At 34.1% G+C, this 17134-nt stretch overlaps 2 protein-coding genes across 3 annotated transcripts; one reads left to right on the top strand and one right to left on the bottom strand.

Annotated features, from left to right (window-relative positions):
* Positions 1-7401: 7401 nt before the first annotated feature.
* LOC140839727 (uncharacterized) lies at positions 7402-9497 on the top strand. Of its 2 annotated transcripts, none has more exons than XM_073206648.1 (7): positions 7402-7899; positions 7992-8044; positions 8165-8245; positions 8342-8420; positions 8504-8602; positions 8679-8786; positions 8873-9497. In XM_073206648.1, exons 1-7 carry the CDS (start codon positions 7402-7404, stop codon positions 9290-9292), a joined length of 1338 nt encoding a protein of 445 aa, XP_073062749.1. In that variant the 3' UTR covers positions 9293-9497. The 2 variants fall into 2 exon arrangements, with proteins under 2 accessions (XP_073062749.1, XP_073062750.1); XM_073206649.1 differs by having other exon boundaries at positions 8504-8575.
* Positions 9498-11519: 2022 nt separating this feature from the next.
* On the bottom strand, positions 11520-14963 carry LOC140839728 (fasciclin-like arabinogalactan protein 17). The gene is made up of 3 exons (XM_073206650.1): positions 13481-14963; positions 11851-12044; positions 11520-11755 (listed from the first exon to the last, which is right to left on the bottom strand). Exons 1-2 carry the CDS (start codon positions 14799-14801, stop codon positions 11971-11973), a joined length of 1395 nt encoding a protein of 464 aa, XP_073062751.1. The 5' UTR covers positions 14802-14963; the 3' UTR covers positions 11520-11755; positions 11851-11970.
* Positions 14964-17134: the final 2171 nt, after the last annotated feature.

The raw sequence follows: 17134 nt of genomic DNA on the forward strand, positions 1-17134 counted from the left end.
ATATTTAAGAAAAAACATACTTTAGTTTTAGCTTTCGTTTGCAATCATCAGTATTTTTTTTTTTTAGAATTTCATGTTTCTGCAAACTTAGATATTTATTTGTGGATTTTGTTTGGTTTCCCAGTAAATGACAAATGTTTTTGTTGATTTCGAGTTATTTATTTTATATGTATCATGTTTTTTTTTTTTCATTTTCTTGTGTAGAAGGAAATTAATATAATAATTTGGAATTTTTTTTTAAATACTTATGAATTGGTTTGCAACCGCTCTTACAAATAAAAATGTATTGCATTTACAAGCGTTACTTAACCGCTCCTATATCGCCTCGAGAGCAAAGTAACCAGAGCGGGTCTTTTCATTATGATCCCAACCGCTGCAAAAAAAAAATACGCAACACAAGCGGTGAAAAACCGCTTGTGTTGCTACTTGTAGAAGCGTTTATATACCGCTTCAACATAAATGGACCACAAACGGATACAAACCGCTTCAAACTAAATGGACCACAAACGGTTACTAGCCACTTGTGTTGCCACTTTTTAGAGCTGTGTTGTACCGCTTCACACGAACTTCAGCACCAGCGGTTATACATCACCGCTTGTGTTTCCTCTTACAGGAGCGGTTCTAAACCGCTGCAATAACAGTCTTTAGGACCGGTTTTTATTGCTTCACCACCGGCTGTGGTTACGGTGCAATAGACGCTAAGAGCGGACGAAATGGAGTCGGTACATAAACCGCTTCGAATAAAATCGAAGCGGTGATAAACCGCTTCAGATAGTCCTATAAACCGGTTCTACAACACATGTTTTCTTGTAGTGATAAGCTTTTGATTGTAAATTATACAGTGAATTATTTCAAATTTTTTGGTTTTTGTTCTGTGGATTATTCTTGGAAAAATCCAAGATTTTCACGTGCTTGGATCCCATGAAATCATTTGAGATCTTTCCAATTGAAACCTTAGAGAATTCTATAAAGAAGAGTGAATTGTGGACGAAATTTTGTGTGTGTATACTATCTATACTTTTTTTAAATCATTTTTTTAATGTATTTAACCATAATTTAAACGTAAAAAAATATATTAAATACAATTATGTTAAATATAAGCAACAGATACTATTTTTATATTTATTATATTATATACACGCAATACTTGTGTCACGTCATCGCTAGTATATAATAAATAATTAATCAATCAATTTTTTCTACTTAAAAAAATCATAAAATAACATTCAAACTAGAAAAGTTTTATGTAATAATTCGTCTTAAAATATCATCCTATTTTCTTAACATGGAGAAATTTCCAACCACATATCTCTGCTATTACTCCAACAGGTGCACTATTACGTGGTCTGCTTGTATAGAATTAAGATCCAAGTACCGACTATGGTAAGATAACCTTTGCAAGAGTTACATGCTTTAAGTAATAATATCGGTTTGTCATATCTTGTAATAGGCGATTTCAGGCTATGGAATGCTCGAGGGAATAACCAAAAGATCAGTCGCATAAAACCACTCACTTTTGGTTGATCCGGCTGGTGTCTCCTGCATATCCTATGGGGATCCTTTGTACAAGTTGTTGCTAGAAAGAGATCTCTTGGCTCAATACTTGCAGCACCTTCAGGTGGCCTATTGAAGGTGGTAGAATTCATGAGATTAATCTTTCTTTCAAAGATCTAATGTTTCCAACCAAATCATAAAACATCTAGCTAGACTCAAGAAAGAAAGAACTCCAAAAGTTTTAACTTACACAATGCATTCACATTTGAAACTGTAAAATCAGAGCGTTAAAGAACAGATTAATATAAGCTCAAGCTGCGCTTATATGTGAAAATGAAGACAGCAAATATGCCACACAAAGCCATATATATTTGTGAATTAATGATCGTTATATATGTTACCGAAATACACGTGCAACGACTGAAATAAATTATAGATAGACCACTGGACCAGAGTTACATCCCAACGATGGAAAAGTGACATAAATAATCTCTTAATTATCACACAGAATTGCCACAGAAAACCGTCTTAAAAACACGAAAGATTTTGGAGAAGATTTGGCGTTTGATGGATCCTCGGACGGGCAATGCAGGGAATGAATCAGTGGCAACATTCTTGGATTTAGTTGGCTTGTCTGAAGAAAGCAACAACGTTGGCACTGTCTTCTTCTTGTTCATAAAATGTTCAGTATCATGCATTTTTTGCCGGTCTTCTGTTGTGCGGTCTTGATAAAGGGAAAGGAGGGATTTAATAAAGAAATAGAGAATTTTAGACAAAGAGTACCTGAAGCTTAATTAATTAGGTATTTTATATATAGTTAAGCTGTGGAGAAGACCTTGTCACATGCTACTTTTGTTTCCTTGGAAATTTCCTCATTAAAAAATGGGGTCTACGGACCTGCGGCCGTGCCGCCGACCAACGGCATTTTATTAATCACGATCTGAATGTTGAAAGTTCAAATCACTTTATCTACAATGTAAAGGTTTTGTGATGGACCACTACGATTACATGGAAGGTTAGGTTGACTCGAAAAGAGTTTTTCGTCAATATATTATAGAGTAGATCTCTTGTGAGATGGTCTCGCGAATCTTTATATGTGAGACGGGTCAACCCTACTGATATTCACAATAGAAATAATACTCTTAGCATAAAAAGTAATATTTTTTCATGGATGACCCAAATAAGAGATATGTTTCACAAAATACGATCCGTGAGACCGTCTCACAAGTTTTTACCTATATTATAATAGTCAAAATTCATCATGGAATAGGGAATTAATATGACAAAAACTTCTACTGAATTATTCAAATCTCTTTCACCATCCCCATAATTGGATTAATGCTCATCTTTCTCGATCTCTTCTTCATTTTTATCTGAGAGGGGGTGAATGATTGATATGGTCGTCACTCGGTAAACAGGAGAATCCTCTCGGCATTTAAATTCATTTTTCAACGGAAATTTCAAAATAAAAATAGTATGTGTATTTATAGATATTCATAATTTAATGGATATCGAACTTATGCATGGAACATATCATGAATGTCATGGCTAACTGATATTAGTCTCATATATTTTAATCATATAAGTGGTGAGGCGGAAATTAAGAATAACATAAATAAGATATGTTCAAAATATATATTTATATCATTTGTCAGTGCTTCAAAATAAAGATTTCAATATCATACTTTAAACAAATAATATATATGTTTGTCAATGACTAAACTCTACGTACAGTCCTTCCCATCTTTCTAGCGTTGGGTTGTGGAAATGCTAGTAATCTTTGTGTTTTCAATATATTTATTTAAGTTAGAATTTACTACCATTAGCAAACAGCTAGATTATGGTAAATTGCAGTATTTCAATAACATCTCATAGTTAATTGATCAAATTGACAAGCGGGTAAAATGACTGGATAGAAAACCCAATTTGCAACAAATCATTTATCGGGTCGGTCAGGCTAGTTCGGATGTTATCTAGGTGAAATAGTGGTTTCAAGATCAAGCTGGAAGTCACGGATACACCAAACAGCTTGACAATGTCTGTTATTTTGGTCATATCTTTAAGTTCGATTATCGTAATGAAATGATTTAGCATGCGTTAGAAAGCCACTATAATGATATACAAATCATCTTCTAAAGTCAAAGTCCTAATCGGAGGTTAAAAATCTGATAATCGTGATGACTTTTCTGGTTCTGTACACAGATACAGCTGCTTGCTAGACTTGACCTGTTCTGATATTTTGATCATAAATCTCTCATAAAAATTTAGAATTGAGTAATTCTTGATTCTATGGAAAAATAATAAAAAAAAAATGGTTACAACTTTTATGTTCAAGACTCTGCTCATAAATCAACGACTCAAGAGATATAATCATTGGACAAGGTCAAAAAACTTTCAACCATTCTTCGGACTGTTTTTCAAGCAATTCTAGTATTTCGAACATATCTCTCTCATATAAAATTTAAATTGAGTGATTTTTTATTCTATAAAATCTAAGTGAAAGTGATGCGCGCAACTTTTATGAAGGAGTGAGTGGAGGAATCATCCATGGATTTCGTGTTTCATAGTGTGTTGGATCTCAATTTGCTCATGTTTATTCATTTGCAACCTAACCATCCATAAGACAAATTTTTATTAAGGACGTCGTGATTGATCCGAAAACTCTTAGGTTATATATTTAGACTTAAATTTACAGAAGAATATTAAAAAATTCATAAATTTGAAATGATGTATAAACGAAATCTTTTTAATATCTATGAATACATGGGGAGACGAAAGATTTAGAAATCTCATTAAAAAAATTTGGTCCAAACATGATTAATGGATATGGCTCGATCGAAGAATTTCCATCAAGAGAGACACTTAATTTAAGAGTATAATTAAATGGATAATAAATGAGAGCTTAATTAGGATCGACACAAATTCCAGTTGTACACAAGAGGCGGCCAGCTTTGAATACAACATATCACCCACGAGCATCCCCCGGCCTTTTTCCTCATCCAACGACGGAAAATTGCTTTGACCCAAAACAACGGCTAATATCACTCTAAAGGAACTATGCCCACCTCAATATTCAATACATACGAAATGTGCTATTGGTTGATTTTTTTAAAATCTTTTATTTATGTATTCAGAAAATCGTTCATAAAAATAATAGTTTTTCTTGAAATATGTCATGTCAGATATTTATCTCACAAAATTAATTTTTAAGACGTTTTCACTATAGTTTTCTTATATATATAAAAATATATAACTTGTGTATAGAATTAATTATTTACAAGTGATATTATTGATATTTTAGTTTATATAAGATGCTACTCGGTTTTATTAATAAAAAATTTTTGATTATATATAAATATAATATATCATCTATATTATTATATAAAATAAAAAATAAGACATCATGGTAACCATCTTGAGAAACACCAAAATATGGAATCTTTCTAAATTGAGAACAATTTAGTGTTAATTGTTTAGTATCATTTGATGGACTTAAAACAATAGTAATCGTTGTGTGTGCATTAGGGATGTAAATGAACAGAGTCAAACAGTATCAGACTTGCTCGACTAATTTAAGATGAGCTCAAGCTCAATTCGATATTTTTTCATGAGGCTCGATCTCGGTTCGTTTTGAAATTACTAATGTCACGAGTAGATCGAGATCGATTTGTTAATATCTCGTTTATCATGTATAATGAGACTGACTCGAGCTCGGCTAGTCAAGAAAGATCGTTTTCGAGCTCGTCGAGCATTTTAAGTCAAAAGTGCGACTAAGATATCGATGTGAGATCATATAGTTGTCTTCCAATTCTAGAGTTATTGCACACTTACCGTCCAACAAACTAACCGAGCTCGAGCCACATAAATGAACCGAGCTCGAGCTCGCGAACATTTATATGAGCTTACAAACCAAATATCTTTAAGCTTGAACTCGAACTCAAACTTGAATTTTGCTCAATAAACTTAACGAACGATCTCGATTGAATTTTTTAAGCAGTCAAGTTCTTGAATTCGTTTATATCCATACATCTTCCACTATAAAAACAACAATAATTGGAGCATTATCCTAATTTACGCAGTTCGCTATCAAGATTAGGTGATGACACGTCAAGCAGAGGACCAATCAGGTTGCTCCAAATAACCACGTCAGCTTCCGCTCGACACCCCATGGCCCCCAGCATTCCAGTTTAGTAACCCCCCACGTTCTTCTACAGTTTTTCTTTCGCTTGGTTTTATTTGAATCAATCATTTGTCTTCTCCGTTTTTACAACATCGCCCTTGTACTTTTCACTGGCAAAAATGTTACTTTACGCCTTTACCCCTCCCTGTAACAGCCGCCGTGATCAATATTTGACTTATGGAGATGCTTAAATATCCAATTTACCCTCCAGAATGGCAAAAACAAAGATCGGAAAAATACATTATTATTACATCGACTTACCTTGAAGATCAGTATCATATCGACTCATATATGAATATTTGTAAGTTGGGACAAACCACAATTATAAGCCATGTAACTTCAATTTCATTATAGAAATCTAAATGTATAAAACTAAACGTCAAACTGATACATTTTATTTTTCATATTTTTTACCGTCGAACGCATAAAACTCAATTGAGATGAACTACTGTACCGGTTTTGTCAAGCAAAAAGTTGATTTCTCAAAAAACATTACATTGAATATAGCATGCCGGTGTCCTTTTGCTACCATCATGGCAAGCTACACATAAATGGCATAAAATAAATGACTTGTGTGAAATTGTTGGTTGTTTCTTGATTTTACCATGAACTTATCAAGTTGAGTAAATATCCAAGAGACTAAGTACCTTTGCCTCTTCTCCAAGCATAGGAACATTCATTCTAAGTAGTAAACTTATGATCTCACGAATCTTTATCTGTGAGACAGATCAGTTATACCGATATTCACAATAAAAGTAATACTCTTAGCATAAAAGGTAATATTTTTTCATGGATGACCCAAATAAGAAATCTGTCTCACAAAATACGACCCGTGAGATTGTCTCACACAAGTTTTTATCAATTAAGATTGCACTGAAGACTTGGTGCACACCTGCGCAATTCTAGAAAGAATAACCCCTTATAAATTTCTCAACTAAAATGACTCGTACTGAGAGATTGAGAACAGTGAGCAAATCTGATATTACACAGATTATTTTGGTTTTTTAAGAATTTGTATTGCTTGTTAAAAATAAAATTATTATTGAATATGGTTTGTTGACTGGTCATTACGGTAATTTCACCTGCCTCTCTCTTCCTTCACACGTAGTTTTGTCGAACTACACACGTCATTTTTTATAGAAAACATCATTCAAATTCCACTCATAATTCTACTCTGCGGCACAGTTTTGCGCTTCAATACGATCTCGCCATCATCAGTCCAACTTCCTTAAAACAGGGTAATCCTTCTGTTTTATCGTTCTTAACTGCTTCTAATCTTGTTCTGGCTTTGGAATGGGATCAAAATTTTACTGTTTTGATCACTGTTATTCTAGATTTTGCTCAAGTTTCTTGACACCAACTTGTTCAAGATCCATGGGTTTTCAATTCTGATCTTTCTGGAATCTCTTGTTTATTGTTAAGTATGGTATTTCTCTAGCATTCGGCCCAATGCTCTGTTTGATTTTACGGTGTAAAATCTTGAACTGGCTTTGTTACTACTGGGAAAAAAATCAGTTTTTTATATGTACCTTGTTAACTAATAATCTGGATCCAATGTCAGCAACTCGAGACTTGAAGTTTCTTTCTTGGTTTTCTTATATATATGTTTCAGATTTGCTGACTTCATTTACCTATTGCTTTGATTCAGTTGAAAATGGGGTGGTTTTTTATTTTGGGTCATTGATTATTTTACTTTTGCGGATCTGTCTAGGATACTTTTTTCTGGGATGGAATCGAATAATGGAGCTCAACTTGATGACGAAAAGAAACTCAACACAGAGGAAATTAATGGGGAAGAGTCAACTTTGGGTGAGACAGAAAATATCAGCCACAGAGAACCAGTTTCTGGTGGAAAAGAAGTGTACAAAGATTTGATAAAGGAAAAGAAGGGTGTCGATTTTTCTGGTCCAGAAGCCAAATTGTCTGAATTTGTATCAAAAAGTAGAGCATCAACTCAAACTAAACGAGATTTCAATGGTAATGGTCCAAAGAACAAATCATCAAAGAATCAATCTACTGGCTCGAAAGGATCGGTTGTGCTTGGCCGTAATACTAAGCCTAGTTTGAGCCAGAGCCTCTCGTTTCCAGCCAAAGGCCGCCACTCCGATGTTATGAAAAGAAGCATTGACACGCATCCAGTGAAGTCGCAGAAAAATGGTGCAAAAGCAGAGCATTTTGAGGGCGTAACAAGTTCAGGGAACGCACCGAGGATTCGTCAATCTTGGGTAAACCTTAATTTCTGCATGTTTTCCCGTCATTTTTCTTGCATTCTCAGTATCTTCTCTGACGATTGAGCAATTGTTTGTGGCTGACTCAGCCAGTGAAACATGAAAATGTGAATGGAAATGCGGCCAATCCGGGTTCTGCTGGGTATGTGGGAGTGGCTTTTCTTTATACTTCATTGGTTTTTGTCACTTGAGAAGCTCGTGATTTAATGGAATGCTTCTTTGAATGATGCTCTGACTGTTGATTTTTTGTTTATATTCGAAGATTGGTTGAAAAGAATTCAGAGCATATCAACAATGCGTTGCCTGTCAAGGAGGAGGAGGATACTGGTTCCATTACTTCATCGTAGTGTTTCAGATTAGACACCATTATCTTCCTTTTTCTTGTCTTAAATTTTTCCCATAGAACAGAAACGTTGATGAATTTGCATGATTTGAACAGAAATGCCACTTCTCAACATAAGAATAATGTCTCAGCATTCCCTTTTAGATTGGAAGAGCGCGCTGAAAAGCGAAAAGAGGTCGACCATGTGCCATACATATCTCTGTTTTTTTTTCAAAAAATATTGAACCTTCCGATGAATAACATGCTATTGATCATCAGTTTTATTCGAATATTGAGAAGAAAATACATGCCAAGGAAGTTGAAGTGAGCAATCTGGAAGCAAAATCCAAGGTGCTTGAGATCAGACAGGATACCGATGTGCTGTTAAGTTCTCATACCTATGATGGAATTTGGTTTGTTTCATGATTTTATGTTCTTGTGTTTGATGTGATAGGAGAATCAAGAGGCTGAAATTAAGCAATTGAGGAAGAGTTTGACTTTTAAAGCTACACCTATGCCGAGTTTCTACAAAGATCCCCCTCCAAAAGCTGAACTCAAGAAGGTATGTGAGACCCATTAATATTTGATGATCAAACTAGTAAAACTAGTTCAGCATGATCCTTTTATTTTGTCTTTTCATTTGATCAGATTCCAACTACACGACCCGTATCTCCTAAGCTTGGAAGGCGTAAAAGCACTGAATCCACTGCTAGGAACTCGCTTGAAAATGGAGGTTCCACTCTCAGTCCAATCATAACTAAAGAAAATCAGGCGTTAGATAATTCTTCTGAGGCAAATGGTGATAAGGGCAATGTGGTTTCGGTAAAGAAATCCATCAAAAGCTTGGAATCCAAACCTCGTACACGACAATCTTTGGCTGCTAAAAAAGTAAACGGGGAGACAGAGAAAAAAGAAGTGCAAATCAATGCACCTAGCTCAGAAGAAATCCGGGAACTAGAGAATCAGGTTGAAGAATGTCCAGAAAATAATTTTTCCAATGAAAATGGAAAATTTCTTGGTTCAACAACTTCGGTGGCAATTGCTTCTGAAGTTGTTACTCAAGGTTAAAAGGGATTTATTCATTTATTTATTAATCAAACTTTAAATTGGGGTTCTTGCACAATGTTCAGACTCTGAAGTTTGCCTTTTTGTTGTGAATATTGTTGTTATATGTTAATGTTTTGAGTCGTATAAATATGTTCTTTTCAGTCTATTACAATGCTATGTAAAAAAGAGATGCTGAATTTTATCATATTTCCATATTCTTATAATATGTTGCACTAAATTCGAATTCTTTTTTGGGCTAAGTTCAATACTTCTATTTATGATTTCCTCTTTTTTTCACAGATTTTCTTTTTCAGTGTCATAAATGTAATTCATATATGTACATATGCGTAGAATTAAAGGCAAAAATATACAAATTTTTGTACGAAATAAAAAAGATGGTTCTTTTATTGTTTATTTTGTTAAAAGAAAATGAACCGACGTTGATTATTGGATCTCTCCGTCGATGGGCCAACATCGTTTTAGGTTTTCTTGCTGGACTGGATTTTGGTCCAAATCTTGTGGACTATATCTGTTGGGCCCAAAAGGTGAATTTTCTATACTTGAAAATAAATAAAACGTCTTAAAAAAAAGTTAAATCAAACAAGCCCGGATATTTTTTAAATTTCATAATTTTGACAATGTCAATAGAAATAGGAGTATGTCTCTTGTGAGACGGTCTCACAAATCTTTATCTGTGAGGCGGATCAACCATACCTATATTCACAATAAAAAGTAATATTCTTAGCATAAAAAGTAATATTCTTTCATGGATGACCCAAATAAAATATCTATGTCATAAAATACGATCCGTGAGACCGTCTCATACAAGTTTTTGTCTTGAAAATAGATTTCTAGAGAAATTTAGAGGGATCCATAATAGAGATTGCACAGCTGTGAGATGTGCATCGAAGAGAAATTTTCAGAGACATGATTTATTATTTTAAGCTATTAATTATCTTAGATTTAGGTCGTTAATCAATTGAATAAACCCCAAAAACTACATCAAATTATTGTCTATTAATCTGTAAAAATAATTGAACACGTAACAATGCACAGTATTTGTAATAGTCGGAGAGACGAACGGTCGGTCGGAGAATTTTCGTGGTCGAATTTGAATTAATTTTGACCAACATGAGCTTCAAAAAATAATATGTTGAAGAAATTAGAAATGTAATTCAGATTTGCTGGTGATGCTTGAGACTTTTTGGGTCGCCAATAAATAAAAGAATAAAGTGGACGAATTGTTAAGTCCCCACAAACTATTAATTCCACGCGAGACAGCTCAGTTCTTATTGATTATAGCGTGATTAAGAGTTGAACGTGTAATTAATTATTAATTAAAAAAAGAAATGTATTTGGTCACATCGCAATAAAATATTTAATGTATTTTAATGAATGGATGGAGTAATAATTAGTTGGAAGCAAACTGATCGTGTACCAATAATTGATAATGACATGTATATGCAAAAATTTGTGTGAGACGGTATAACGAGTCGTATTTTGTGAGACGGATATCTTATTTGGGTCATCCATGAAAAAGTATAACTTTTTATGCTAACATTTTTATTTTTTATTGTGAATATCGATAGGGTTAGCCTATCTCACAGATAATATTCGTGAGAGCGTCTCACAAAAGACCTACTTATATAAATATATATATAAATATATATAAATATATATATATATATATAATATTATATTTGAAAATGACTTTAAAATGGTGGTTAATACATGGTTTTTCACGTAAGGTGCAATGTCCCATCTCTGGCCTTCAAAAATCAACAAGACAGGGATTATCAGACAATTCAAAATTAGTAACTTGTTTTCTACATTATAAAGTCAATAATTTTTTTTGTTTTTTTAAGAAAAAAACGTTTATATTTCGATTGCTTGAATATTTAACAATTTCATGTAAGCAAGATTTAAAATAAAACATTTGTTGCATAAGTAATTAAAGTCAATCGTGCATTATTAATTATATATATATATAATATGTATATATATATAAGTATTAAAGTCAATCGTGCATTATTATATATATAATATGTATATATATATATATATATATATATATATATATATATATATATATTCAAATGAAAGTTTGCACGATTCTTTGACAACAATATAAAAACATTAAAATAATTAACGAATTAATTGTTCTTTGTCCCTTGAATTTTTTTTTTAATTGCGATTGATTTGTCTTAATATCATGAATAATTGATAAATACAAAAAACATCAGTAAAATAAAGAGAAAAGGAAGGAGCTTAAATATTTTGCAGAAACCGTCGGCAGGAGGAAAAAAACACTTAATTACAAATAAAAAAATCGACATTTAATTACAGTATTTAAATCAAAATAAAAAAAGGAAAAAATAATTTAAAAAAAAACAAAAACAAAAACCTCTACTCTGAGAGTTCAAGCGTTTACTGCAACGCAAGCACCAACCACACCACCATTTACGGCCTTCCTCTGATCAAGAGCTGCATTTTTAAATAAATAAATAAGTTATTTTCCGAACATATTTCTATGATATACTATTTTAAATTTAAATAGAAAAACTGAATATTTCACTCACCTTTTTCTGAAGCATTTTGTATCCTTTTAAAATTTTATTATTTTTATTTTTATTATTATTTATTATTTTTATTATTATATTATTATTATTTTCCTCCACATTTCCCAAGTATGAACTTTTTTAATAACAGCTAGAGACACGAGAGTCTTGTCCAACAGCCCCAAGCAATGTACACGCCATTTCTAACAATTTTCCTGTACAAAAATTCAAACAAAATAGTAAGATTCCACCAAAAAGATACAAATATATACAATAATTTGATTAAATAATTAAAATCCCTTCTCAAGATTATAAACTAATACCCTATTCATCTAAAATATTTCAAGATTTTAAAATATTTCAGTGAAAACAAGGAAAACGAACTTTTAAAGATATGAAATTTCACAAAGCTTAATTATAGAGCTTTTACTTTACTTAGCAAACCCTTGCAAATTTTATGTGTACATTGTTTTTCCAAAGTTATTAGCATTATTATCCGTGGGGCCAATCTTTATATTCATTGTCACCGACGAAATGAGGAGAAATAAATTTGATGCCAACTTTATTTTATACACATAAAGGAAGTATTAAGATATATTTTTCTGTCAACAACTATACATAAATTCACTGAAAGCCACAGCACACCAAATTGAACAACTCATCAAAAAACAGGCTGGTCTGAAAACTGGTGCCGTAAAATCAAGAATAGTATTATGCCACACAGCTAGGCTGAAATGGTTTTTATGACATTATGCGTGTTCTATACTTTTATTGTTGTTTTGGCAAATGCTGACCAAGTGAATGATTTACATGTAACATAGGCATTACAACATGTTAATGTTTTACAATCATGCAGACCAAGGATCAAAGAAACATTCTTTGCTGCATGAATCTCACGTTGTAAACAGGAAAGACCCGAGTTGCTATTTTTTACATATAGGTCCCTCATGTATTAAGGAACATTAACAAGCCATAGAGCCTCAACAGAAGCCCATTGATTGTCTGCATCAAATTCTTTTAAAATATCAAGAAGATTATTTTTGGTGTTCCCTACAGCATGGGATCGAGTCCCCCAACCGACAAAAAGCAAATACCTAATAATCTTGGCCATTGAGGATCGAATTTTTCCCCAAACTATCAACACAAAAATATTTCTTTCAGCCTGTCATCTCGTTCCTTGGTTTCTAAAAACGAAAACCCCCAAAAAACTAGCACTTTTTTGGCCAACAAGGGTATTGAAAGTGAAATATGGTGATTATTACAGCCAGCCTAATGTATCCCTGAAAAAAATACCGAGACTTTTCTTGCATCCAAAGGTATTGAGAACCGGCAAGAAACGTAAGTCTTGCGGTGGTTAAACCTAGGCATGAACAGGCTCGTTAGCAGTTGAGACCCATATTAATGGACTGGTTCCCGACACCAAAACGATGGAAAAAGCCAAATAACATGGCAGCTGTAAAGCCTAATGCTAGTGTTCCTCTTCGACACGTCCATCGACACCGAATTATGTGGCAATTATTGTCACATCGGGGACAACATGAATCCTCGTCGATTCACAGGTTACGGCCACTCAAACACTACCAATTATCTACAACTAATTAATTAACGAAAGTGTAATTAAGAACAGTAACTAATTAATTTAACATCGTACCTCTTCTTGGTTTGGAAGCAACTTTAGCAACAGTGGCAGCTTTAGGAGGAAGTTTGCTTTCTTCTGTTGGAAACAGGACCCCATCAATTCCCTGAACAGAGATCCTCCCGTCTGTATAGATATCCGGGTCAAACAGGTAGGCGGATCCTTCTCCTTGCCCGAATTTGACAGACCCGTCGGCCTCCTCCGCCGCCACCTTATGCGGCAGTCTCAATGTGTCGTACTTTACCTTCCCAAATCTCCTCACCGCGTTGTACATACTTTCCTCTGTTTGGTATTCGGGAATCAGGTGATAATACATGATTTGCTCCGGGGCACCGGGTTCACTTAATTGGTCTGTAGTCAATTTCGCCATTGCTTCATCGTTTGGAGCTAATACTGTGAGCACGTAACCTTCTGAGACTAATCTTCCCATTTCTGAAGCCAGCGAGGTGAGATTCACCAAGATATCCGCCATTTCGTTGTATCCTCCGTAATGCAGGAGGGTTTGAATGAAGTCTTTGACCTGACTCTCGCCGTCAAAGTGGTGGTGCGGTCCACCAGGACCGGGAGCCGGTGCCGGAGCCAGGGACGGGCCGGGAGCCAAAGCGTCGAAGATGGGCAGTATCGGAGAAGAACCGACTGGTACAGGCGGCGCAGGTTTCTTCAGCCTGTGGGTCCTTGGGTCAACTTCCGGTGCACCTTCTGGTATTACGGCAGAGGTTGCCCTCAAGCTCCGCCGCGCGTTGAAATCTTGTTGAACAGATTTCGGGACCAACAATCTCTCAATGCCGTGAATAATTCCATCTGGACGAACTACATCATCTGATTTGACAACCTTCGCCATTCCCACAATTTTCTCACCATTCGTCTCGGTCAGTTGAATCTTCTCCCCATTCGCATCGCGGCAGAGGCTGGCGTGATGAACAGACTTCTTTTTTACCCCCACGGGCCAATGTTTGGACTCAATGCGAGCTGGAATCATATGAAACAGAAGAAGATTCTGCAGGGATTTGAGATTTCCAGGCTCCAGCAAGAAGCGCTTGAACTCCGGGTCCAAATCCCGTTCCAAAGCTTCATTCTTAGGAGCAAAAATAGTGATATTATGCTTAGAAACAGCCTCTTCAAGAGTCTGCAGCAAGAGTGCTTTCTCCACGAGTTCCGAGAGCTCGGTGTAGTGAGAATCCAAAAGTGCTACAAGAACCGAATTGGAATTGATTTGTGCCGCCGCGTTTGAGGACTTGACCAAGAGATTTTCAGGCAATGCAGAAGCCGTGATTGCCAGAAAAGCGAAAAGGGTGAATAAAACAAGATTAAGGACGCCATAGATCTGAGAATCCATGGCGTTAGAGGAGTGAGTTGGGTTGGTGTCTCAGTGTAGAAGAAGATTAATGGTAGCGTTCCTTTGCGTATTTGTGGAGAATAAGGAACAGTGGGGTTGGGTTTGTGCAAGAGAAATGTGGCTTCAGCTTTGGGGAGTGGGCTGTGTAATGTAAGGAGAAAGGGTTGACGTGATGTTTCCTGTATTTACTGTTCCCTCATTTTGTTAACACTAACTTTGACTAAATCTCAAGATTTTATAATAAGTTTCTATTACATAAAGATTTTATTTCTAATAAATATAATCATAAATTATATTTTTTCCAGAAATATAAAGGATAATCTAAGATAAAAAGTCGAAATTTTTGTTGCGTAAAATAACCGAAGAAAAATAAGACAAAAAAAAGGGCATATGGAAGACAGATCGGTAGTGGGACCACGCGGAGTTAGCAGTCGGTGAACCGTTCAGTAAGCCGTCCTCGTAGCGTTTTTTTTCCTTTTGTTAAATTTGAGAATCATCGGTCTTCTGTAACTAGTTAGTTAGTACATACATCGGATGTATATATAGTCATTTTTATCATTATCGATGAACTGAAATAAAATTTAACAAATTATAAAAGGACTAAATTGGTATTTAAATTATTGAAATAAAAAAATAAAAATAAAGTATATGTTGAAATTTTAAAAAAAACAAAAATATAATATTAGTATCATATAAGAATAAAATTGGAAGAAAAATGTAAAAAATTTTAGACAAAAAATTTTGTGAGACGGTCTCACGAGTTGTGAGACAGATCTCTTATTTGGGTCATCCATGAAAACGTATTATTTTTTATGCTAAGAGTATTACTTTTTATTATGGATATTGATATGATTGACTAATCTCACAAATAAAGATTTATTAAACTATTTTACAAGAGACATAGTATATTTTTTAACTGTTATCTCGGTGTTATATTTGGGTTCCTGCTAATAGTGTTTTTAAAATCCAAACAAACCAGTAGTTCGATAAAGAATGAGTCACGAGTCTGATCTGGACATCACCATCGTTTTATCAATCAAAACTATCAAATTTTGATCAAAAACCAGTTGGATCGATTCAAAAAAATTGTATTTAATTTTGTTATATAATAATACAATATAAAAATAAATGCATATCGGTGGCTTAGCAAGCAGTGTAAGAGGTTGGAACATTTCAAGGGAACTCGTGAAGAGGCCAGCGTTCACGTCCGAAAATGATTTATGTCCACGCCCCTAAAGAAGCGCGTAAAAATAACGCTTGTTTCTATGTCACAGTCACACTTCAACTAGGACGTTTCGGCCAAATGCCGATGCTCTGTCGTTTCTCAATTCATATATATAAATGCAATATAAAAAATGTGAATCTTATTTAATATATTTTAAAAATGGATAAAAACTTGTTTGAGATAGTCTCACGAATCATAGACGGAACTTTAATTTGGGTCATTCATAAAATAATATTACTTTTTTTGTGAATATCGATAAGATTGACCATCTTACAAATAAATATTTGTGAAGCCGTCTCACAAGATATATACTCTTAAAAATTATATGTATCTATGAATATATTGTTAATGCTAAGCGACTTGCTTCGATTTTTGGGTATTTCATTTATTTTTTTTTTATTCAAGACATTATGTACCAATTTCCCCACAGTTCAAGTGAAACAAATCAAAGCTCCGAATCATAAATTACTCGGTGGGTGTTTGGTTTTAATCTTACATTTAGTATAGAAATGTAATTATTCGGAACTCCCAAATTGGATAAATGACAATCTCATAAATTCGATAATTATCTAATTCAATGTCTTATTTGACACTAAAAATTTAGGTTTCAAATGAGATTTTGCGTTCGAAATCATTGTAATGAATCGAAATCACTTTTTTGAAAGAAAATAATCTGAAGTCTCTCGCCCGAACCTCGAGTGTATTTTTACAAAATAATTTGTTATGGGTTTAAATTACAAATAATTATGGGGTTTAGTTACAAATTTTTTTTCATCGTTTAGTGAAGCTTAAAACTATAGATTTGTGGCCGGTGGGCGTTAGTCCAAGTGGCATCATGAATGTCATTTATTGATATTGGGTGGAATAATTATTAAAGATGGGTGACACGATCGAAACGTGTAATTTGAGTTGTTATGCAGTTTAAAATATATGAGTTACATCGTTACTAATCGTGATAGGTTTTGGTAAATCGAAAAGCACTCGATCCTACAATTAATATCAGAGTCAAGGTCGCGAGTTCAATTCTCATTGGTTGCAATTAGTGTAGTCATTGAGAGAGAGATTGTTGAGTAGAGTACAATAATTGTTCATGATTGCTACCACCAGC

This window comes from Primulina eburnea, chromosome 8, assembly GCF_022965805.1.
Source record: "Primulina eburnea isolate SZY01 chromosome 8, ASM2296580v1, whole genome shotgun sequence".
NCBI lineage: Eukaryota > Viridiplantae > Streptophyta > Magnoliopsida > Lamiales > Gesneriaceae > Primulina > Primulina eburnea.